Genomic DNA, 25704 nt, shown 5'->3' with positions numbered 1-25704 from the left:
GGACCCCGGGAGAGGGTATCCCGGCGGCATTCCGAAGCAGGCGCCGAGTGCTGGGCTCTGCTGTTTAAAAAAAAGGGGGGGGGAGAAAGAAAAATCAAACCAGCCCGTGGTTCTGCTTCCGTTGCCTTTTGCAAAGGGCAACTACTTTGTTCCACCGAGAGTCTGTCAGAACTGAAGCCACGATCCGAGGCTGGCAGGCGACTGGCCAAAGCGAGGCTGGTCTTGGGGGTCGCCTGGCTCAAGCGAGCTCGAAGCCTTTCGCATCCCCCGCGCGCGAAGTTTCATCATCAGCGCTCGGGAAAGGGACCTGCCAAAAAAGCTAGCTTGGCTCGCTGCATTGTGGCGCGGCTTCCTTCCTTTTCTTTTCTTTTTAAAAGAATAATAAAAGAGGGAGTGAAACGTTCTCTTTCCTCCCCCCGCCCCGCAAAAGAGCCAAATGGATCGCAGAAGAGGCGCAGGGAGCAGGGGGGACCGGGGCAACTGCCAAGGGGGTATGCCAGTGAGGTGTGGCTTGCATTTAAATATCCAATATGTCAATGTAAGGGGAGTGTGTGTGTACGTATATAAAGTCCAGTTTGCATCGGATCGCCGGACAGATCCAGCAGCTATGAAAGGCGGCAGGACGAGGAGGTGGAGGAGGAGAAGCAGGGGGGGACGCGCTGGACCAGGCGAGCCGGCGCAGGCGGCTTGAGCTGGGGAGCTAGCAAGCGCAAGAGAGCGGCGGCGACGCCGGAGGAATCGCAGCCTCCAAGAGGGCAAGAGCTACTGCCCTCCGCTGGACCCGGAGCTCGCGTGGCTCGTTCGCTAGTACGTTCGGGCTTCCCTCCTGTCTCCTTCGGGCTTTGCGCCCCCGCGGTGGCCATGGCCGAGGTCGGCGGCTTCCTGGGCTCCCTGGATTTGGATTTGCACGGATTCTCCTCGACACTTGGGAGCGTGGCGCTCGCCGACTCGCCGGGCTTTTTAAACGAGCGCCTGGGGCAGATCGAGGGGCGGCTGCAGCGGGGGTCTCCCACTGACTTCGCCCACCTGAAAGGCATCCTCCGACGGAGGCAGCTCTACTGCCGGACCGGCTTCCACCTGGAGATCTTCTCCAACGGCACCGTGCACGGCACCCGCCAGGACCACAGCCGCTTCGGTAAGCCGCGGGCGGGGTGGCAGCGGGGTTGGGAAGAGGCGTGCGCGGCACTGAGCGCTAAACAAAAGCAGCAGCGGCAGAACCTTGAGCTCCGTTTCCCCTCAAAGTTGTAGGGAGAGTTAGCTTGGGAAGGGAAAGCGGTTGAGCAGGAGGGGCAGTAGGCGCAAGATGGGGAGAGGGCATTGGCAGCAGCTCGACAGGGGCGCCCGCTGGCGAGGGGGGGCATGTAGCCCTTACCCACCGCGTGGGAACGTACGCCCGCCTTTGCGTTCTGTGGAGCAACTTTGCGTCCCCTGTTTACAGCCTCTGTGCTTTGGTTCGCGTCCAAGCCACGTGGTCGCCTTTCCTTCTCCCAAACTCTTTCTTCTCTCTCGGTCCCTGAACCGAAAGACCCCCTGATTGGAACCTCTCCTCTCTCTCCCTCTCTGTTCCACCCCACCGCACCGTGTTGGTGGAGGAGTCTCCCGTTCCCTTCCCACTAGCGTCCCCACCCCCGTCTCGAAAGCAGGTGTCCTTTTTTGCTCTGCCGGATCTCTCGCGCAGTCACAATAGCCGCGGAGAGCTGCCTTTATGAACTTGTTCAAAGTGCCCCGCCAGCTTGTCCCACATACAGAACTAATTACACTCCTAATATAAATCATCCCGAGCATGGATATAATTAGAATGCTAAATAAATGCGCTCACTCCCCTGCAATGCCAGCATGTTAATTTTCAATTTCCTATTCTCCCACTGCTAAACCGTTTTGCAGGTGCACAAAAAATACTTTAAAAAGCAGACTCTTTGAAAAAAAAAACCCCGACAAAAACAAAACTAGAACCAAAGAGAAGCAGGCTAGGAACATGTTTTCCACACACACACACACAGGCCCATGCAGCTTACAATAGGGTAGTTTGGAAAGCTGAACAGAAAACATCAGTTCATAAGTTTATTGTTCTAGCCAAAGGCTGTGAAAAACTTGTGGCTGTAGTATTAATAAGATAATTCATAACATAAGCTTGGAAAGCAGAGAAGAGGCAGGCAGGTGCTTTTGGAAAACCCACCCTTTGCACAATTTTGGACTAGGCACTTCTCTTCCTACCTCTCATTAAGGTCACAACCCTATACCTATACCTGTTTGCATGGAAGTAAGCACCATTTGATGCACTCAGGCTTACTTCTGAGCAATATGTGTGTAGGGTTGTGCTGCAAAGGGAATTTGAAGCATGAATAAAATGTGGAACCAAACCAACTAAAAATAGTTTCATAACTTTACATCCTTCATATGAAATGAAGTTTCACGATGGTAGGAATGTGATCAGAGCTTGGTAACTTTTATTTGGTAAAATATGCAGACTTCAGAACACTGTCCTTGGTTTATTGAATGCTGGGAATGCTTAATAATCATTTTTTTAAAATGCAAAGAAGAAAGTGAGGTGCAGAGAAAGGAGTGGGATATGAGAACCGCAGGTGTCTTTCAGGGACTCTCAAAACGGTCCAACATGGAGACCTCAGCCATGCATCCAGCAAGTCTGGAATCCTGGGATAGCTGTGAGCACCACCCCTACCCTATTAAGATGTCTGCAGTGAAACCAGTTTTGTTCTCTCTGTCTTGTTACACACTCAGGTTCTGCAAGAAATTGAACATTTAAAAAATATATGAGTTGGTTAGGGGAAAAGATAAAAGGCTTACGGCCCTGTCCACCACCCACCAAGCTGAATGGTGGTTACTCCCAAGTAAATGTGTACAGGATGTCAGCCTTACTATAAATGGTATCTGCTTGGTTGAATCAACAAGCAAAGCCCTAACCGACAGGTCAGTGGAAGGTACTAATAAGCACAGCCAAACCTTGTTTAATTAGCTCCTGAAGGACATAATATAATTTCCCTGTTCCTAGGAAGGAGATGGTTAGAAGAAATGCTGTGTACACCTCAGCCAGCTTTGACCCAACCTGGCTACTGCTAGCACCTGCATACAAACACACACAATTTCTAAACAAGCTATGGATTTTCTACAGCTGCAGGTCAATAAACTGCGAGAGCAACCTTCAGGTATCTGAAGAAGTGTGCATGCACACGAAAGCTCATACCAAGAACAAACTTAGTTGGTCTCTAAGGTGCTACTGGAGGGATTTTTTTATTTTTTATTTTTTTATTTTGTTTTGACTTCAGTGAAATATGTTAGGTTTGCTGCCAAGGATTGGCATGTAAGAGTCTAGAGCAGCCAGCCAGAGTTTAGAAATAAAGAAGAAAACCCTCCCTTTGTTCAGTGACAGCAACCCACTTTTTCATTTGGTTTGCAAGCTGAGTTTGAAGAGTTAACTGTATGGTGCATTCAATAAATCGAAACATTAGCATTCCACAAGTGTTTCAAGCAGTTGGCATCCAGCTATGTAAATGAGACCAGGCTTCTGATATAAAATATTATAGATTTCTGCTCCAGGCTTCTCCCAAAGGCAGTGTAAAATAAATAGTTATTTGTGGTAATTGGAGGGCAGAGCCTCAGGGGGGGGGGAGGGATCAAACTGGAATCCTCAGGTGCAGATCAAGTTGGCTTGAACTCTAGGCCTGAGAAACTCAGCACCTCAGAGACCTGACATGCTGTATTAAGTTTTTGCTCTCAGCCAATCATGAGCAATTAAATTCCAAAATTTGTAGCTTGCCTTCAGGCTTCAAGTGATCTTTCACTCTTATTTTATAAGAATTAAGCAAGTGGGGAGGATCTCAACAAATGTTTTGAGCTGGAGACTGCAACTTCCATGCTTAGAAGCAGATGCTTAGCATAAACAAATGAAGAGGGTTGTTATCTTCATTTCTGCCTCATGAACTTTCCATAGCCATCTCATCTTGCTGCCCTCTGTTGAGAACAGGGTGCTGGATCTCAGAACCAGTAGGCCCTTTCTTACTTCCTTAGGCTGCAGAACACATTTCCCAGTGAGTATTCCTTTTGGAACCAGAGGAGGAACTTACCGGTACATCGGTACATCTGAGTAAATATGCTTAGGAATGTGCTGTCTCTTGTTCTGAAAAGAGAAGCTAGTTCCTTAAGCACATTCAGTATAAAGCCTCAGGCCAAGAAGGTAAGCTCTGCAAAGCTTTTATGATGGGTGCATCACCAAGTGTAGGGTTTCCCTTTGGAGCTGGATCACTGAGGAAGACCTGGGCTGTGAGTTAAGAAAATGGACTTCAAGAAGTTAAGCATGGTGATTTGGGAGATGTAGCAATGCCCACCAACTTGGGTGGCTTTAAAAGGCGTTTGGGGAAATTCTATGGGGATAAGGCTATCAATGGCTACTAGTTATGGCGGACATGGCTACCAAGATCAGAAGCATTATGCCTCTGGGGAACATAAGTGGGGAGAATGCTGTTGTGTTCCTGCCCTACTCAGGGGACTTCCCATAGGCATCAGGTTGGCCTTGATGGGAACAAGATGCTATACTTGTTGTTGTTGTTCAGTCATTCAGTCGTGTCCGACTCTTCATGACCCCATGGACCAGAGCACGCCAGGCACGGCTATCCTTCACTGCCTCTCGCAGTTTGGCCAAACTCATGTTAGTAGCTTCGAGAACACTGACCAACCATCTCATCCTCTGTCGTCCCCTTCTCCTTGTGCCCTCCATCTTTCCCAACATCAGGGTCTTTTTCTAGGGAGTCTTCTCTTTTCATGAGGTGGCCAAAGTACTGGAGCCTCAACTTCAGGATCTGTCCTTCTAGTGAGCACTCAGGGCTGATTTCTTTGAGAATGGATAGGTTTGATCTTCTTGCAGTCCATGGGATGCTACACTAGGTGGGCTTTTGTCTGATTCAGCAAGGCTGTTATGTTTTTATTGGCTACTGCAGAGTTGTGAGTTCAAATCCTGTGTGCAGAGAGACAGGCTCTGTTTCTTTAGAGAGAAGGCTTATAACTCCATAGCAGAGCACACCCACTTTGCATGCATAATGCCCCAAAGTAGTCATTGAGAGAAGCTGCTTGTTGGAGTACATGGTACTGAACCATGAGAATTGCCAGGCAACTTCATATATTCAGTACTATGTGTCTGCCATTGCTTATTGCTACTCCTCGTGTAGCGTTACTTTACTTACCTATTAAGGGAAACTTACATGGAGAATCATTTGTGTATGGATACTGATTGCCTGGTACTCTGAGTAAGAGTCAGGGTAGTATCCTGAAGGATTGCAAAGAAGCCAGATCTGCAGCCACTTCAGGGTGGGAGGGCTAGAATGGGAGCTTGCTTCAACAAGTTGAAGAAGGTCAGGCGAAATCCATATGATGTGCATGCTGTCCAACATCCATTCACCCCAGAAGAAAGATAACTTGATCTGCTCAAGGCTTGATAAAAGGAAGGGTGGTGGTGATGGGTTCTGTGGACCAGGAGCTTTCAAACTTTCTAGCTCAGTCTTGGCAAATCAGGTGCTTTCCAAATGTTGTTGTGTACAACTCCCATCAGCCCTATCCTCCATAGTTGTGCTGGCTGGTGCTAATGGGAAATTGTAGTTCAAAACATTCAGAAGGCGCCAGGTTGGTGAAAGCTGAGCAAGCTGTTGAGAACCCTTTTCATTTTGAATCCTGGTGCAGAGGATAATGGGAAGAGCCCTAGTGTGTGCGGTCTGTGTGAACTCTGTGTGAACACCTAACACTTCTCTGCTGGAAAGTGGAAGGAAGGTTTTCTCATGGAGGAGTACCTAGTACACTTCTGAGGAATCCCAAACACATATTGGAAACCACTGCTGCAGATAGCCCAGTTGGCAACAGGGAGTGAAAGAAGGCTATGTATTGCAAAATAACCATGTGTCCCTTCATTTTTATTATTGACATGGTCAAGCACCCAAGAATGGTTGAAGTGCTAACCAGTCCAAGCATAACTCCTCATACGCCACTATCTTATTCTCTCAGCAGCTGAGAAACCATCAGCAGAAGGTAGCAGGATAACAGGGATGATGTAAGATGCAAAGTCTCACTGGCTCAAGTCCTGTAGGCTAAAATCCCACTGCCCCTTCTTGCCTGACCACCTGCAAAACTTCAAACCAGTATTGAATTCATTTGGAACTTCTTACAGCTTTCCAACGGGACACGGGTGGTGCTGTGGTCTAAACCACAGAGCCTAGGGCTTGCTGATCAGAAGGTTGGCAGTTTGAATCCCCGCAACGGGGTGAGCTCCTGTTGTTTGGTCCCTGCTCCTGCCAACCTAGCAGTTCAAAAGCACATCAAAGTGCAAGTAGATAAATAGATACCGCTCTGGCGGGAAGGTTAAGGTGTTTCCATGTGCTGCTCTGGTTTTCCAGAAGCAGCTTGGTCATGCTGGCCATATGACCCGGAAGCTGTCTGCGGACAAACACCGTCTCCCTTGGCCTATAGAGCATATGAGCACACAACCCCAGAGTCATCCGTGACTGGACCTAACGGTCAGGGGTACCTTTACCTTTACAGCTTTCCAACAGCCTGTGACAACCTTTGAGGCTTCACCTAACCATTTACAAGGGACCCAAACAACATCCTTTCCCAGTCTCTACCTGGAGATGCCAGGGGTTGGATCTGATCTCTTTTGTAAGCAAAATACATGTATCTGTATTTACAGCAAATCCCAGCAGTCCATTGCCTCAGCGTGGCAAAAGGTGCACAGTAATGTTAAGAGCCATTTCAATAGCCTTCTCCAAACTGATGCCTTGCAGATGCTTTAGACTACAATTCCCATGAGCCACAGCCAGAGCAGCCATGCTCACATCAGCCCCAGTATCTTCTAGCTATGCTTGCTGGGGATGATGGGAGTTGCAGTCCAAAACATCTGGAGGGCACCAGGTTGGTGAAAGGTGAATTACAACACTTTTCCATGTGTAAGTGGAGCTGGAAAAGTAGACACTCTTACTTCTTAGTACCCCCTTTTAAAAATCCCATGCACCAGTTTCACAGTGGAAATGACCAAAGTGAAAAAAGGAAAGCATATCATTCAAATAAAGCAATTTACCTTAGTTCTCCCTTCCTTTAAAAAAAGGGGGGGTATTCGATTTGCTGTTTAATGTTCCAGTTTTTCATACTCTTATTTTAGAAACTGAAAGCAGGATGGTTCGTTAAGTATTTAGACTATTAGAGGCTTTGGAATACAGTATGTAGTTTGTAGGCAGCATAGTGTCCAATGGCAGCACCAACCCTGCTAGGGCAAACACTGCAGCAAAGTTTTGCTGCATCAATCAGACACCAGTTCTTGCCTTTGCCTGCTCTCCTCTGCCCTCATTGATGTCACCTGAAGCAGGTCTCTCCCTCACCTTTTGCACAGCAGAGTCAGCCTTCTTTGTAGGTGAAATGGGAAGCTTGCAACAAAATGTACACACAGAGAGAGAGAGCATAGCACAGCACAGCCACACATACTTTTGGAGGCTCACCTTACATACAGGATGAGTTGGATCCAGACTAGTACTCAGAGTTCCATTCAGACTCATTGAAGGAGGATAAGACAATCAGTGGCTACTAGACTCGTTGGTCATGCTGTGCCTCTACACCTGGAGGCAGCAATGCTTCTGAATACCAGTTGCTGGAAACTGCAGGAAGAGAGAGGGCTCTTGTGCTCATTTCCTTGGTTCCTGCTTGTGAGCTTCCTTTTGGGAGCATCTGGTTGGCCACTGTGGAAAGAGGATGCTGGCCTAGATGGGCCACTGGCCTGATCCAGCAGGGCTTTTCTTATAAGAAATGGGACAGGGATGCAGTTCCCCACCCCACTTCCCACTTCCCCATGCATCCTTTTGCGCCCCAATGGAAAACTTTCTGGGAGCCACATGCTAGCAAGGGGGCAGGCAAAAACAATAGATGTGACTCTTGCCTTTGTGTCGTAGGCTACATTCCAAGCATGCAAAAGTCAGAGGTTTCTAATGCACTCATTACCACAACCCACCTCAACTGATGCATTATTGGACAAATTCATGGAGGAGGAGACTATTGGTGGCTACGTCATGAAGGGAGCTATGCTGTGCCTCCACACATTTGCAGGCAGTAATGCTTCTGAACAGGGGCTGCTGGAAATCACAGGAGAGGAGAGGGCTCTTGGGCTTGAATCTTGCTCCCTGATTTCCCAATCAGGGACCTTGGCATCTTGGTTGGCCAGTGTGATTACAGGATACTGGACTAGATGGGCCACCCACCTGATCTAGCAGGCTCATCTTATGTTCTTACTCAGTGGCGGAGCTTCATGCTCCGGCACTGGGGGCGGGAAGCAGGCGGGAGTGGGGCTGGCGTGCATTCTGGGGCAGGGTGCGCTGCCTGCAGGGGCGTGGCATGCATTCTGGGGGTGGGGTGCGCGTTCTGGGGGCGGGGCACACAGCGCAGGTGGGGGGCAGCCAAGATGGAACCCTACCGGGATCGCACTGCCTGGGGCACGCCACCCCCTATGCCCCGCCCTTTCTTCGCCAGTGTTCTTACTATTGCGGTTCAAATACACGTTTCAGCAGTCAAAATTGCTTGAGAGAGGCCCAAAGCAGTTTTAGGCAAAGAGCATGGCCTCTGGAAAGTCTCGAGGGCCAGATATAGAAGCCTGGAGGACCACATTCTCTTGAGATTGGGCCTGAGATTCCCTTCCCCAGTTTATATTCACCAAAATGACAACTTACCATTGCAGTTGTGATCGTCTGTGGTACATCATCAATAGGACTCAATGGCTATGAGTATTTGGAGCAGTAGATACTGTTGCAACAAGAGGCCTTGTGGTGCGTGGGCCTTGAGCGAATTGTGCCAGGGAGTGTGTAGCTGGTCCAAAATGTTTAAAAACTGCTTTCCTTGCCTACTGCAGACCCTGATCCCCCAAACTATGAGCAGCAATTCTGCCTGCTCAGCAGGGCTTTGTGTGTGCTAGTGTGTGTTGGGTATACTCTTTGCTGCTGTTGAAGCTCTCCTGAGATTTTGCAGGCTTTGACATGGACACCCAGTGCACCTGTTTCCAAACAGTTGCCTGGGGGGCAGTTGGGGGGGGCGCGAGAGAGAGATTTAGCTGAAAATTTAGATTTGCAGATACTAGTACAACATGCAACATTGTTCTGAAGCCCCCTTGCCCGTGGATATGGCTGTACGAGGAGAGACAGGTGCAGGCAGCTGAAGTAATCTTTAAACAATTGTTTTAGTAGTATAACAATGACTGGCAGGCTGCCCTGCTCCAATGGAAGTTCAAAGATAATTCAGCTTTTCAGACATCAGAAATTCCAGTCAAATCTCACAGAATGTGATCTGGAGAGGCTCAAAAGAGTGAGTGGAATGAATATCTCCACCACAGAAGAGAAGACAAGAGCTGGAAAAACAAATCATGTTTGGCCACAGAAAACTCCCCCTTGCAAGCAGAAAGTGAATTCTTGACTGAGTCCCAACAGCCACTCCCAGTACTGGTGAAGCATGGGTGTTGGAGGCTTCCCTTGCAAACTGAGCTAGATAATGGCAAAAATTCTTTCCCAGACACCTTGGTTGGATTTGCATTGCCGTCATTCTTTTTTTTTAAAATCTGAAGCAGGCTCCTCAGGTGTCCAATTTTTGGAGGTTACATTGCAGCTTTTGCCAGCCTATGTACTACAGCTACAATCAGCCCCAGCCAAGACATTGTTGCAATTTCTAGAGTTTCCTGCAAAGAAGGGTTTATGGTCACTGGCGTAGGAAGGGCGGGGCGTAGGAGGCGGGGCACCCTGGGCAGCGGGGATCCCAATAGGGTTCCATCTTGGCGCACCACGCCCCTGCGGGCAGCACGCCATGCCCCCAGAACATGCACTATGCCCCTGCGGGCAGCGCACCCCACCCCCAGAATGCATGCCAGCTCCGCCCCCACCTGCTTCCCGCCCCCGGTGCCGGAGTATGAAGCTCCGCCACTCTTTGTGGTTAAACTGTTCCAGGAGGGGAATGAAGGGGGGGGGTTATCTACTAACAACTCTCAGCATCCTTGACAAACTACAGCTCCCAGAATTCTTTAGGTGAAGCCATGACTGTTTCTAGTAGTATCACAAGTCTTTAAATGTAAGATGTTAGTGTTGTCCAAGTGAACATGTAACTGTTTTTGATATGTGATTCTTAATGTTCTTCTGTTTGCCAAATGTTTTAGCTGTTCCTTTTTTTATCTGTAAGCTGCCTTGAGTCCCTGTCAGGATATAAATAATAATTAATAGTATAATAATGATTAATGCCTTTATTAAGGGGTCTCTGAAGGCAAATGACATATAATTCTTAAACAGGAACCATTGATTTTCATTTATTCATTGTATTTCCGTGCTGCTTTTCATTGAAATGAATCCCGAAGCAGCTTACAAGCAATTGTGATTAACAAATCAATATGGCATTTGTCACCCATAAAACAATATTAACAGCATTAACAAAATAGCAACTAAGAAAAATAAGCTCAGTGTTGTTAAGTTCATACACACGTGCTCCACGCCCCATGACTTATAATCTTCCACTCAATTCAATTCATTAAAATACATATAAAACACACATAATGCCCATTGTTAAGACAGCTCAGCCAGGTGTTGTGCTGGCTGGCATCCTCGGGTAGTGGGCCATGGTGGAGATGGTGGGACCCTTGAGCCTACCATCAGTGGCAAAGTGGATGTAGCTTGCCCAGGCACCATGGATGAGGAACTTGCCCACATCACTCTTGCTAATAGGGAGGTCCACTCCCACTCGAGGAAGTCCAAGACAAGCTTGTTCCTCCAGAATGACAAGTCACAACTGCACTCTGTGTAGCAGCTGCCCACAAGATCCAGCAATGCCTCCATTAATAGTATTGTATCTAAATCACATGTGCAAGGATATTCATACATACATTAAACCACTGTCATAAAACTGAAAGGGAACAGTAAACATCTGAGTGCAGTGTCCATCCATCCCCCTCAAATTTTGATAAGCATGCCAACCTCAGTTTGTGTTCATAGCAGGGAGAGATTTGTTGTTCTTGTTTTTTTAATGTTCTTAGTTGTAGCAACATCATCTTTCCATCTTAAGCTAGATATAGCTGTGTCTTCTCCACCTCAGTTTCCACCACGGTCTTCTTCAAATAGGTGCCTGAAAAGATAATTACAGGCCCTTATAACAACAAAAACACCATAATTAGGCAGAAAATTCTAATTTTCAGTAACTTCACACTACACATAGTTTCAAATACATGCACACAATAACTTCACCACCAAACTGTTTCCAAGAGGCTCGGCAGCCTATGAAAAGGAAGCAACAGGCATGGTCCTAGCTGTTGTGAGGTAATACAGGCTAAAATAGGCTAATTGCCCATAATAGTGGCCACTCCCTGACTCAGCTCTTCCACTGAGCACATTCAGCCTTGCTAAAGTAGTATATCTCATTGGATTATGAATTCACTAAAAAGCATCCTTGTGTGATGAGGAAACCTTGCCTTGTTAGGTGTCCTGATCACAAGGGAGCTACTGAATGCATTTGGCCATCATAACTTCCCTGAGACTGTTTCAGGCAACACAGGATGGTCAGGCTTTAGTAGGTGTGCTTGGTGCATCTGAGGATGTTAGTACAGTGGGGCAGCATGTGTACCGGTATGTTCTCTCTTCATACTTTAGTTGCATGTGCCATGTTCTCCGGAAGGCATGAAGAGGACTTTCATTTCATCCTATCCTTCTGAGGCAGGAGAAATTCAATGTTGAATGTTCGCTCAGCACCATAGCATTGCCAACAAGAATTTCCGGGGTGGGGGTGCATGTGTCCTTTTTAAAGAGATGCATCTTAGCATGTGTGAATACACACCCATCCTTCCATGCACTTAAACAGTATTTTACATGAAGGAAAGCTTTATAAACAGTACCAAAAGTGCTCCAGGCATTTAAGGTGGGGAAGGTGTTTATGTGACATGGAACACTAGTCAATTGGGATTCGTGGTTGGGTACAACAGAGTTGAAGCAATACAGCTCAAACCAAATGCAGTATAGCAGGGGTGGCCAACTTCCAAGAGACTGTGATCCACTCACAGTTAAAAACTGGCAGTGATCTACCCCCTTTTGGGGGGTTCAGGTCAAAGTTTTTGAGCTTTTTTTTTAGGAAGGAAAGCCCTGTTTTGGGGGGGTTCACGTAAAAGTTGTTGAGCTTCTTTACGGAAGAGGAAAGCAACGTTGAGCTTTTTTTAGGAAGGAAAGCCCTGTTTTGGGGTTCAGGTCATTTTAGGGGTGCAGGGCAAAGATGTTGAGATTTTTTTAGGGGAGCCAAAGTTTTTTGGCTTCTTTGGGGGGAGCCACTGATCTACTGGTGATCTACCACAGACGTCCAGTGATCTACCGGTAGATCACGATCTACCTATTGGACATGCCTGCAGTATAGGTTATGTATGGAAGGCAAAGCTCAAAGTGTTTCTCAGTGCAACTTCTGGAGCCAGAAGCATGAAAACCTTCTTTGCTGAAGAGAGATGTATTTAAAATGAATAAGCAGGGCATGTGCAGGCTCAAGCAACAAGGTGATACTATAATGAACATGGAGTGCAGCAAGGCAGTTACGATGGCATACCTGTTCTATGTATAGCCATGACATCGTCCTTGCACTTGAGGTCTTGCTAGTATGCCTTGTGAGCTCATGAGTGACTGAGCAATGAACGGTTCTTCCAAGTGGTACTTTGAGAATCTTAGAGCTAGCAAAAAAGCATGTAAGTGATGTAACCCAACCAGGGTGGGTCAAGTGTGCTTGTGAAGGGTTGGATGGACATTCTAGAGGCTCTATAAATAAATGGGAGGAACCATGTGACTATCACTGCTCTTCTCTCCCTGGCCTGTTCCCTTGCTCTCTGTGTGCTGTTAGCTGCAATTTGGGGTTCCTGATTTGGAGGCCCCTTAAGGCCTCCATGCAAAAGTAGCAGTTCTGGCCCCCTCACTGCCATGTGTCTCTCTGGCCTATCACACCAAATATCCTCATGTCTGATGGAGCTACAGCTGTCCTGGCTGTACCTAAGGGGGTAGTGCAGGGTTTCCCAAACCTGGGTCTCCAGCTCTTTGTGGATTACAAATCCCACCACCCCTAGGTAGCAGGACCAGTGATCAGGGATGATGGGAGTTGTAGTCCAAAAACAGCTGGAGACCCAAGTTTGGAAAACCCTAGTTTAGTGGAAGGAATGAGGCTGGACCTGCTGCTCTGGGATGCCCCAGAACTGCTCCCTACATTAAATACTTTCCTGCTATGATTACATGGACCCCACCTTTGGGAAACATAAGATGCACAACCACAAATCATAGAATCATAGAATTGTAGTGTTGGAAGGGGTCCCAAGGGTCATCTAGTCGAACTTGTGCAGGAATCACAGCTAAGGAATCCACAACAGATGGCCATCCAACCTCTGCTTAGAAACTTCTTGCCTTGCTCTCACTCTGGATGCTTCAAGTACTAGGAGCCATTGATGAATCTGTTCACTCTTCTGTTAAAGCCATCCAAGTTGGGCAAGCTGCTCCTCCTGGCCCTAGAAGGAAATGGGAAAAGGGAAATGGGGGAGGGGGGAGGCTAAGGGACTAGCTACCTGCTTCCCTGTGTTTTAAAATCAGGGGAGACAGGGAGGAAAAGAGAGGCAGCACTTACCAAGAGGGAGGTCCACAAGATTCACCATCAAGGTCAGCGCCATTCTGGCATCAGTGGCAACAAGCAGAAGAACAGGGTGGGAGCAAGGCAGAGGGCCTACCCCTTTCCCAGCCCAGCTCTGCTCACACCTCCACATTAGACCAGCTAAAGTCATAGGCAAAGAAGTTTGGTTCCGCTTGTTGAGAAGCCTCTGGCTGACAGTACCAGCTAATGTTTCCAACAGCTGCTACAAACACCTGTGGAAAGTCCCCTTCCAATGCTCTTTCTCAACTGCTTCCAGGGCCGTCTTAAGTAAATCCGGCTCCCTGGTGCAAACATCCCTCCGGCGCCCCTTGCGCTCCATCAGGCAGGGCCAGGCGCAGCGGGCAGCCAGAGGGCACAGAGGGGCTGATGGGGACGCTGCCAGCTGTGCTCCACCTCTGCCTCTGCCTCCGCCTGCTCGGCCGAACCAGCAGTGTAGCGCTGCCGTCCAGGGAGCCTTGGCTGCAGCGCCAACAGGAGGCTCGCTGTCAGCCTCCCTGCGTCCACAGCCTGAGAAGAGGTGGGCGAGAGCGGTGCTGCCGGCGGGGGTGCTCAGGCCGTGGTGCCTTGCGCCAGTAGCTCAATGGCTAAGACATCCCTGACTGCTTCTATTCATTCTCCCTCACTTTGTAACTACCTGCCTTTTTCCTGGTTTTTGAGTAGTAGAGAGGAACATGGAAAACAATTTATGGGCCTTCCTTGTTCTCTCAGCAGCTCTGAGTCCAAGAAGTGGGGTGCTATTGCAGGGAGGGAGAGGACTCTAGCAGGCAGAGCCAAGAGAGGGTTGATAGGAGGTGAGTGACTGTAGTGACTTAGGAATTGCTAGCTGCTGTGGTCACTCAGAAGCTTTCATCCTTGTGGAATTCATTCATAGTCTTCTCTGTTGAACTGGCCCATAGCCGCTTAATAATCTGCTTTTATGCATTTGTGAAATTCTTACTCATTTTTAAGTTACTCTGCGTAGCATAAAAACAGATTGTTCCTCTTATTGTATTTGTGACTTAATGTATTCCCTCTTTGTGGTATTTTCCCAAAGTGTTCAGTTTTTCATATGAAAGGTTGGTTCCACCACCACCCCAATCCAAACGATATTATTATATCCACAAACTCTCTTTAATAAAGCTTCTCCAAGTACTGCTGGAAGAAATGGATTATACTGACCCGTTTAGTACTGGCTTCAGACCACATTTTGTCACTCAAGCTTGGTCTCTCTGATAGATGATCTTGATCAGAAGGGAAACCAGGAGTGGGAATGGGAGAGGGAGTATGAGGATGTGTTGATTCTCCTTGATTTCAGCAGCTTGGGATACTGTCAGCCACTGAACCTTTCTGGACCAGTTCTGTGAGATAGGGTTGGGGGCATGCTGATATGATGGTTCTGATCCTACCTGCAATGGTGGTTTGAGAAGGCAGTATTAGAGGATCTCTGCTGAATCCTGTGGCACTTATGTTATGGCACTCTCTCCTCCCACCCTACTCCCTAATATCTGTATGAAGTCACAGAGTAAAATCACCTGAGGATTTGGAGAGAGGTGCCGCAAATATCCAGCTCAATTTCTCCTTGTCAGGTGAGGCTGTGAAGGTGCTGAACCAGTGGCTGAATGTGGAAGTGGGCTGAAAGCGGTCCAATAAATTGAAGCTGAATACTATTAAGGTGGAGGCACTGTGGATATATGTGCTTTGGGTTTGGGGAAGTGGTGAGCTAGGCTCTGATGCAGATTGTACCACCCACCACCCCTCCAAAGTAAGCAAATTCATAGCCTAGTGCCAGCTTTGTCACTAGAAGCCTAGGTTGACTCAGTGACACAGCTTCGGCTGGTTCACCAACTGTGGCTGTTTCTAGACAGAGACAGTCTAGCCATGGTTATCCATTATCTGGAATCTTCCTGCCCTCGGGATGACATGGAAGCTTCAAGTGATGCAGAACCTGGCTGCCCGACTTTTGATTACCACTGCTACATTTCTTTGTATACTAGTCATAAGAGAATTTCATTGGCTGCCTGTTTGCTTCTAGGGCCAATTCAAGCTGCTGACACTTGCCTAAAAAGGCCTAAATAGCTTGGGGTCCAAATATCTGAAGGAACACCATCTTAAGGTATACTGTTGAGGGTTTATTTTCCCCAGGTACTGTCTTTATCAGAGATACACTCTTCAATCTCAGGAATGAAGGCTTTTTCAGCTGTGGTGCCCTGGCTATGGAGCTCCTTCTCAAAAGAAGCCTTCCTGGCAACTTGGTGCCAGGCAAAAACATTTCTATTTGCCCAGGCCTTTAAAATTCTTAAGACTTAGTCTTGTTCATTTTAAAGATGATTTTTTAAAAAGGATTTTATTTGTCCTTTTATTGTGATATGATATAAATGCATTGTGAAGTCTAGGTAGATTTTTGAATGGTTTTATTTACTGTAACGATGTCCACCAAGAGTGGTATTGTTTGCATTGAATAACACTCAATTTTTAATTTCTTTTCAAAGGAATTTTGGAGTTTATTAGCTTGGCTGTAGGGCTGGTTAGTATCCGTGGTGTGGATTCTGGACTTTACCTTGGGATGAACGAGAGAGGAGAGCTGTATGGATCGGTAAGTGTTAGCCCTTCAGGCTTATGGAATATCAAATACTGTCAGAGTGGGTAACATTAAGGTTTTATTATGCCTTGATATTTTCCAAGATACCAACTTCAGTCTCTTGTGGCTCTGACTTCCTCAGCCACTCTGTTGCCTTTGGGATCCCCAGCAACTGATTAGTAACCATGGCCAGGACCGGTGCTAGGGTTTCTTGCGCCCTAGGCAGACCACCTTCTGGCGCCCCCCACCGCCCGCCAAAGCCTGCTTTTGCGGGAGGTGGAGGTGGTGGAGAGGCAAGCAGCAGTTTCTCCGCTGTAGCGGAGAAGTTGCTGCTCGTCTGTCCCGCCACCCGCCCCCACCCCCCGACAAAGCCTGCTTTAGCTGGAGCCGGGGGGTGCTGGAGAGGCAAGCAGCACTTTCTCCGCTGTAGCGGAGAAGCTGCTGGAGCCGGGTGGTGGTGTAGGGGGCAAGCAGCACCTCTCCGCTACAGCGGAGAAGCTGCTGCTAGCCCGCCCTGCCCCCCCCCCCGCCCAAGCCTGGCCAGCGCCCCCTCCATTTTGGCACCCTAGGCAATTGCCTAGTTCGCCTTAATGGACGCGCCAGCCCTGACCATGGCACAATTATGGTACTGAAAATGAGCTGCAGCTATAAGTTACAGAAGCATTATGCTCCACAAAAAGCGAACAAAAGTGTAGGGTCTTTTACCCCACGTTAAAAGTAGCCACCTATGAGGTAGGCAGTCAGTGATCAAGTATGATGGGAGTTATGGCTCAACAACATCTGGAAGACTATTACCATTATTTAATGTATTTATATCCCACCTTTCTCCCAAATAGAGATCCAATTTGGCTTACAACATTTTAAAATGTTATAAATTGCAAAGTTACCGGTATTTGTATTTGACCAGTGGTCAACATCGCCCACACCTTCGTTTTCTATGCCCTGTCCAAATAAGAAGGTCTTAGCTTGCTGGCAGAAGGATTACAAGGAGGGAACCAGTGTGTTGGGAGGGGATTCCACAATATGGGAACAGACACAGAAAAGGTTCTCTCTTGTGCAAACTTCACCTGCATGGATATGGAGAGGGGCCGTAGCTCAGTGGTAAAACACCCAGGGTCCCTGTCACTGCTTTAAAGGTAAGCACCAGTGCCTGCCTTGAGTTATGCCCGGAAACTGACTGGCCATTTGCTGTCCATTGTTTGTTTGGGGAGTTTCTAGCAGACCCAAGAGCATGACTGATAGTGTGTCTCTCTTTTGAGGTTCTCGTCTTGTTTAGGAAAGCCATGAAACACAAACCATTGTCACATAGATGTCAACTTTTCCCTTTTCTTGCGAGGAATCCTATTCGGAATCAGGGAATTTCCTTTCAAAAAAGGGGAAAGTTGACAGCTAATCATTGTCAGCTCAGTGGGTATTCTGTGCTTATATTTAAATGCTGTATTCAAGATCACCACCAAAGAAAAGCCTGATTTTGTGACTCAGGATTCATCCACACTTGCTGTATATTTTGCCCTGTGCTTTCTAGGCACAGGTCTGTGTCCAAGCACTCCCCCCACCCCCGCCACTTTCCCCAGGAAAGCCCACACTTTAACTCTGAATCGGAACAAATGGCTATTCGGGCTTTCCACAGAATGGTTCTCAGTGGTAAAGTTTTCGCAGGAAAAGGGCTGGAGCCCAAAAAAGTGCTCAGGCACGGAGCTTTAAAGTGTCTAGAAACATTGCACAGAAGAAAGTCTGGATGAGCCCCCAGTTAAAATGTGAGCATCTAATAAAGATGCACATTTTTTCACTTGCATAATTTCCACTGCTGTTTTATAATTATTTTGCGTAATTTCTTCTGGTCTTGCTACTTATAGTGAACTATAAAAAGCCTCACACACAGCCAGTGGGCTTCTGAGACTTCAATGAACACATTTTGGCATATCTTCCCAGTCATCTGGGTCAGAAACTTTTGAAAAGTTGAAGCTGGGACTCTAGGAAGTTCTATATTCTGCACTCCCCTATAATTGTGGCATGCACATGGACCTCGCTATCGCTTAGATCCGCTCTGCTTTGGAGCAGCCCACAATTTGGACCGGAAATTTGCCAGTCTTGTTATGGATCTTTCCTGCTCAAATTAGAAAAGAAGTTAAAATGCTCACCTGGGTGTCTTGAGAATGCTAATCTGATTTAAATCCCAATTCCAAATCAAAGTCCTTTCAGACTACTTATAGTATCCAGTTACCCCTCTGTGATGTGTTCTCTTGGCAGTCTCAGCAGGAAAGCCAGCCCCATGCTAATTTCCAGTTGGCTGATTCCATGCCATAAAAAAATCTCTTGACACATATAGGATTCTTACTGGATTCTGCTGTTTGGCACAACACTGTAATCCCATTTGATGGGTTGGCATGGGAAAGTTTCGGATTTGGCTCTTTCTGAGCATCTAGTGCAGCAGAAAAAGATTTTTAAAGACCAAACTAAACACAGTCATTTTGACAAGGTCTGGTTGCCATATATCAGCAATGTAAAACAGAAGTGATGCTAATGCCAGGCCTCCAGGCACTTACTTATGGAGAGGCTGTCACAGATAGATGAAGCCTTGGCGATACATCCAGTGATTCAGTTACTTGACAGCGTCCCTGCTCATTTTTCTTTCTTATGTGTTCTTTCATTTTATTAATTTCATAAAATATATACACCACTTGATTGTGTGTGTGGGACCCTCAAAGTGGTTCACTAAAAAGGATAAAGCAGTAAAATTATGAGTAAGAAAGAATGACAACAATAAATTAAAACTATCGAAAAGTTAACAATACACTAAAAACAGATTAAAACTCACATCAGCTTTCTATACATCTGGGTAGGCTTGTCTAAACAAGAATGTTTTTAGCAGGTGCCAAAAAGAGTGTGGTTACGGTGCCTTCCTGGTGTCAATAAGCAATGTGTAGTTGCAGAACAGGTGTTCTATGGCAATGGAAGTGGTTCAGTGGGCATATATGGGGGTAAGGTGAAACTGAGGTATATATAACTGATGTATGTATGTGTGTATGTAACATTCTGCAGGTTTTCTTAAAATGTCGTTTTATTATAAAGCCAATAAAATATTCTACAAAATAAAATAACCCATCAACACCGAAATGTTCAGCATTTGCAAATGTTCACCTTGTTGGACACAGAGCAGCATCCTGCACAGGCTGGAACATAGTAAGCTGTAGTTCCATCCAACCCAATGTTTTCTGCTTTGAATGGCAGAGGCTCTCCAGGATCTGACACAGGAGCCTTCCACATCACTTGCTATCATTTTGCAGTTGGAGGTGCCATGGGATTGAGCTGGGACTTTTCCGGATGCAACTGCATCATTGCTGGTGTGTGATGATGTTGAAGCACATTATGAAGGAGCAGGTTCTTAGACACGGCTCGCCACAGGCTCATACAGCCACTAGTCCACACGCATTGGCTTTCTCCCTCATGGCTGCCATGGTGAAGAGGCCTAGTTTGTATGGCATGTACAGTGGTGATTCCCAACTGTCTGGCATGGGTTCCTCCATGAGATGTGTAGAAAGCCAGTTTAGTATTGTGGTCAGGGTGTTGGACTAGGACCTTGGAGACCAGGGTTTGAATCTCCACTTCGCCATGAAGCTCACAGGAGTTGACCTTTGGCTAGTCACTGCCACGCCTTGAGCTCCTTGTAGGAAAACATGGAATATAGGGGGGGGGCAGGTAACAAAGAGCAAACTTCCCTGAAATAAAGATTGCTAGCAACAACTCCTCTTCTGTCACAGAGCATTGCAAGAGTTCTATCATGCTTGCAGTCCATACAGAGCACCTCACACCATCCAAGGACATTCCCCAAATAGGAAAATAGCAAGTTGCCTTACACTGTCAGATTGCTGGTCAGTTTAGCTCAGCAATGTCCACAGTGCATGGCAGCAACTCTTCAGAGTTTCAGATGAGACATTTATAGCCCTACCTGGAGGTCCCATTGGGGATTGAATCTGGAACCTTCTGCATGCAAAGTATATGCTTATGACTGAGCTATGCTTCTCCCCACTCCCCCCCCCAAAATAATTAGGAACATAGTTGGTTGCCTTAGCCTGAGTTAGGCCATAGCTCCAATCCAGCTCAATATTCTTTACACTGACTGAATGTTGGAAGATGCAGGACACACAAAAGTAAGTACTTATTCACTCAGTGAATAAATGGTCTCAGCCCTGTATACCTGAAGGAGTGTCTCCACCCCAGTGATCAGCCCGGCGCTAAGGGCTTTCTGGTGGTTCCCTCACTGTGAGAAGTGAGGTTGCAGGGAACCAGGCAGAGGGCCTTCTCAGTAGTGGTGCCCACTCTGTGGAATGCCCTCCCATCAAATGCCAAACAGATAAACATCTAGCCGACTTTTAGAAGACATCTGAAGGCAGCCTTGTAGAGGGGAGTTTAAAAAAATAAGTTTGATGTTTTATTATGTTTTTATATATTTTGGAAGCTGCCCAAAGTGGCTGGGACAACCCAGTCAGATGGGCGGGATACAAATAATAAAATAATTTATTACTATCATTATTAATAAAATATGGAACTCACTCCCACAGGAGGCAGTGATGCCAGCTTGGATGGCTTTAACAGAAGACTGGAGAAATTCAAGGAGGAGAGGGCTATCAATGGCTACTAGTACTTGAAGCATCTCGGAGTAGGGGCAAGGCAAGGAGGAAGGGTGAAAGCATTCACACGCCTTTGTGCTGCGCTGCGAGAAGGATGGGAAGCTTCTCCCATGTTTGATCTCGCCACGTCGCCATACACATACACATCATACACTCTATAGTCTGATAGGTGACTTTTGCACACATGCCCTTGAGCCTGCGCCTCCAGCGGGGGCCGATTTCACCAACCCCTAGGTACACCTCTGCTCTTACTGGTAAAAGCTCTCTGGGATTTCATGCTCAACCCTACCAAGAGATGCTGGGGACTGAACCTGGGACAAAGCAGCTGCTCATGTAAGAGGATCCTTGTGGAAAAGGATGTGGAAAGGATTCCCTTAACACTGTGGGGCAAGTAGTAGCATGGCCAGCAGTATATTGTGCAAGGGAATACCAGTCAAGTGAGTGGTTTTCTTAAGCCCAAGGGTTGGGAATCTTCTTCCATCCAAGGGCCACATTGCCGATGGGCAAACTTCTGGGATGCTGCATGCCAGAGATAGGTGGAGCCAGAGGCAAAAGTGGGTGGAGGAACAGATGTGACTCTTAACCCAAGCCAGAAACTTCTACAATGCACTCATCCCTCTCATCTAGGCAAGCAATAGTTCAGGGGGCACATTCCAGGTAGGCAAAAGCACCTGAGCAAAGTATGGAGCAGGACCAGTGACAGGTGTGGCCTAGGGAGAATCCCAAGGACCAGACAGAGAATTATGGGGGTCACGTTTGCACACACACACACATGCACACACACACAGAGAGAGAGAGAGAGAGAGAGAGAGAGAGAGAGAGAGAGAGAGAGAGAGAGCCTGATGTTCTCCACTCCTGTCTTAAGCACGTTGTTCATAGAAGGCTCTTCCCGAATAGGCGGCCAGGCAGGACAAATTAAAGCCTGGTGTAGATTACAACAGTGTGCCCAACTCCAGATCAGCCTGCTCCCCAGCCATCGAAAAGGACCCTCCCATGAGATGTTCTCTTTGCAAAGGGAAGGCGATAGCTCAGTGATAAAAGCAACTGCTTTGCCTGCAGAAGATCTCAGGTTCGATCCCCAAAGGCATTTCCAGATATGGCTAGGAGAGAACCCTGCTTGAAACCCTGGAGAGCTGCTGCCAGTCAGTGCAGACAACTGAACTGGATGGACCTAGTTTAGCAGTGTTCCTGTGTCAAAATCCCATGCTCAGATTAAGCCAGTACCATTGACACAAAAGGATGACTAATTCTGAAGGAGCTGAATCATCGTATCAATATCAGTCAACCATTCCTGGGTTTAACTATTTTAGGGGTAAAAACAAAATCGAAAATTCTTTCTAGTAGCACCTTAGAGACCAACTGAGTTAGTTGCTGGTATGAGCTTTCGTGTGCATGCACACTTCTTCAGATATCTGAAGAAGTGTGCATGCACACGAAAGCTCATACCAGCAACTAACTCAGTTGGTCTCTAAGGTGCTACTAGAAAGAATTTTCGATTTTGTTTTGACTATGGCAGACCAACACGGCTACCCACCTGTAACTGGAACTATTTTAGGGGTGTGACCTCAGGATATCCTTACTGCCTTCGGGCATGACTTCAGCCCATGGTTATGTCGCTTCTCGGAATCCCTGTGCTCAGATGGAACCTCCCAGGGTTGTTTGGCTCTTCTCTCTGCAGCAAAGTCCCTAGGAATTAAACCACTGCTATCACTTGCTCCCTAGGGCACCTACTCAGGACCATTTGCCATTAGCCTTGGTTCTCCTAAACAGCATATGTTTGTCGGGGGCTTATTTGATGGAAAGCTCCTCCATTCAAAGTCATTTATAACCATTCATTCAAACAAATCCAGATGTCAGGGAGAATGGAGTCATGGAATCATAGAACTATAGAGTTGGAATAAACCCTAAGGGTCATCTAGTCCCTTGTGATGCTAACATAGTGGCTTTCTTTCCATGCTACCTCTCCATGTGCAAAGTCAGCCCCACTGTGTTCTAGGCAAGGAGGCACAGGGTTGCAGCTATAAATGTAGGGCACATAGGGATTGCTGGGAAAGGACAAATGCAGAGCATCTCATGGGCTATGGCACCCATGCTGCAGATAGACAACAGAGGATGGGTACCACTTTCCTGCCCTGCTTGTAAGCTTCCACAAGGCAGCATGTATTCAGGGGCAGACCCCACACTTTGCATGCCAAAGGTCTCAGGTAGCATCTCCAGGGTAGCAAGTGATGAGGGGGCTGCAGCTCAGTGGTGGATCATCTGCTTAGCACGCAGAAGGTCCCTGGTTCAATCCCAAACATCTCCAGGTAGGGCCGGGAGAGGCTTCTGCCTGAAACCCTGCAGAGTCAGTATAGGCAATACTTTGAAAGCCAATGTGGCATAGTAGTTAGAGTGTTGGATTAGGACCTGGGAGACCAGGGTTCAAATCCCCACTTGGCCATGAAGCTCACTGGGTGTGATCTTGGGGGTTGGTCACTCCCTCTCTGCCTAACCTACCTCACAGGATTGTTGTGAGGATTAAATGAGGAGCAGGAGAACCATGTATGGCCACCTTAAGCTCCTTGGAGAAAAAAAGTGGGGTATAAATGCAACAAACAAACAAGGGGACACACACACACACACACACACACACACACACACAGCCTGAGACCCTGGAGAGTCACTGTCAGAGTAGGACCACATTGCCCAAGATGGAAAGGACTTTATAAACATTTGCTTCTTATATTCAAACGGCATGCTGAACAAAATGGGTCTTTGGGTTGATCCAACAGGGCTGCCCGTTTGAACAGAATCATTGTAGATTATTCTTCATAAGTCTTTCTCTCTCCCCCCCCCTCTCCCTGATTCCCTCTTCCACCCCACCTACACACACAGAAGAAGCTGACAAGGGAGTGTGTTTTCCGTGAGCAGTTTGAAGAAAACTGGTACAACACTTACGCTTCAACCCTCTACAAACACTCTGACTCCGAGAGACAGTATTACGTTGCTTTGAACAAAGATGGCTCTCCCAGAGAAGGATACAGGACTAAGAGACACCAAAAATTCACTCATTTTTTACCAAGGCCTGTGGACCCTGCTAAGATCCCTGCAATGTACAGACATCTCTTCCACTACAGGTGATGTTCTCTGCAGCTTGAGCAGCCATTGTGTATATATTTACTTGGGTTTCCAAGGTTTCTGCCAGGATGCTCCATCCCATAGCCATTCCATCGTTCTTAACAAATCTGGATACCAGATAGAGGAAGCACTGCCTTTTCAAGCACTGCCTATTCCTTGGAGTTTTCTTTTCTTTTCTTTTCTTTCTAAAGGTATTATCTCGAAGTAGAGTTTACTCCCGTGGCAGGTGAGGACAGGGGCAGAGTGGGAGCAGAGCTTGGAGAACCCTACATAAAACCATTCATTAGTTCAATTACTCTCTTTATCTGGTGGGCTAGGAGAAGGCAAAAATTGACACAGGGGAGAAAAGATTATTTCTGAAATGACAACCACCTCCGCCAGCACCAGTTCCCAGCCACACAACCATGGTGGCCACACCACAGAAGACCACAGCAATGACTTGTGTGTACTGCTCACAGGCTTGGAATGGTTATTAAGGGGGCCCACAGAATGGATGGGGCCTCTTCCTATTTGACACTCGGATTCTCTTGAGGTGGCCCTAATGGACTCGCTCTATGTTGCTAGGCCGGAACTCCTGACTATAGGCTCTAAGCTGATAAGACTTCCACAGTGGGAAAATGGAGGGCAGAATCTAGAGTATCCAAACCAAAACTTACACCTGGCAATCCTGGGTCCAGAGAGATGTGAGGGGGGGGTGTTGTGTGTGGGCACACACATGGTGCATGTTTCCTGCTGTTGGAATAGGAGCAGAGGAGGGTAGGTCAAGGACCTTAACATTCTTAACATAATCCTGTTCCTAAGGACAAAAATCTATTTATAAAATGTATATGATATTTATTTTATATATTTATTTATTTCAAAAAAAAATACTATTTTTAAAATGAGAGATATTATGGCCCAACTTTCATCAGGAAGGGTAAGGTCCTATCGGAATAGGAGGGAGGAAAAGGGGTGGGGAGAAATGAGTTTTAAGAGCTTTTCGGCAATAAAATTGACTTTATATATTGCGGGTGGCTTGCTAATTTATTCCAGTCATATCCATTGTTAATTATGAGGCCCCTCCAGAAAAAAATTTCTTCTTCACACGCATTCAAGATGAGTTGTTCTCTTAATGGGATCGATACTCCCACATTCATAGACTCATGGAATTGTAGAGCTGGAAGGGACCCTGTCATGGACTGGCTAGACACAGAGAAATGGTGGGAGGTACCAGCTGGGGAACCTCCAAGGGAAGAAGGCTCAGAGTCCAGGGAGTGGTGGTGGGACTATGGTATGTGGTCAGAGGGAGAAGATGGAGCAGACTGGGAGGAGGAGGTGTCAGGAGCTGAAGAAGTAACAGGATTTAGTTAGCGGGGAGAGGCTGTGGCAGAGGGCAGTCCAGAATCAGAAGCGGAAGCAGGAAAGGAGGGGGGCCAAGAGGCAGAGATGAGGCAGGCTGCTGAAGAAGCCAGGGGGTCTCCCCCTTCTGCTGCGACCAACTCCCTTCTCCCCTGGTCTCCCAGGACCCGAAGAGGTATGAAGAGGTCGGAGCAAAGACGGACGCGCCGGCGCTGTCTCAGATTGCTCAGGAAGGACCCAGGAGAGGAGGAGACTTAGTCAGCTGTGGGAAGGCGGGGACCTTCAGTCTTCACAACTGCCTTATAGGGGCAAAACCTACCAAGAAGAGTTGCTGTGCTCATTAGGCCTGGCAATCCTGAGCAGGCCTTGTCTCTAATAAAGAGTTAACTTCACTTA

General features: G+C 47.2%; 1 protein-coding gene across 2 annotated transcripts; it reads left to right on the top strand.

Moving 5' to 3' along the window:
* Window positions 1-360: 360 nt before the first annotated feature.
* On the top strand, window positions 361-25704 carry FGF16 (fibroblast growth factor 16). Of its 2 annotated transcripts, none has more exons than XM_033137933.1 (4): window positions 361-1135; window positions 16134-16237; window positions 23731-23969; window positions 25473-25704. In XM_033137933.1, the coding sequence occupies exons 1-4, from the start codon at window positions 862-864 to the stop codon at window positions 25564-25566; spliced, it is 711 nt and encodes a 236-aa protein (XP_032993824.1). In that variant the 5' UTR covers window positions 361-861; the 3' UTR covers window positions 25567-25704. The 2 variants fall into 2 exon arrangements, with proteins under 2 accessions (XP_032993824.1, XP_032993823.1); XM_033137932.1 differs by having other exon boundaries at window positions 369-1135; window positions 23728-23969.

The sequence above is a fragment of the Lacerta agilis genome, chromosome Z (genome assembly GCF_009819535.1).
Source record: "Lacerta agilis isolate rLacAgi1 chromosome Z, rLacAgi1.pri, whole genome shotgun sequence".
NCBI lineage: Eukaryota > Metazoa > Chordata > Lepidosauria > Squamata > Lacertidae > Lacerta > Lacerta agilis.
Note: the sequence above shows the minus strand (reverse complement) of the source record. Positions and strands in the feature narration are given on the sequence as shown.

Coding starts and splice junctions, on each gene's coding strand:
- FGF16 (XM_033137932.1), top strand. CDS start 862: ATGGCCGAGGTCGGCGGCTTCCTGGGCTCCCTGGATTTGGATTTGCAC. Junction 1,136..16,133: donor CCAGGACCACAGCCGCTTCG/GTAAGCCGCGGG, acceptor TTCTTTTCAAAG/GAATTTTGGAGTTTATTAGC. Junction 16,238..23,727: donor GAGGAGAGCTGTATGGATCG/GTAAGTGTTAGC, acceptor CTACACACACAG/AAGAAGCTGACAAGGGAGTG.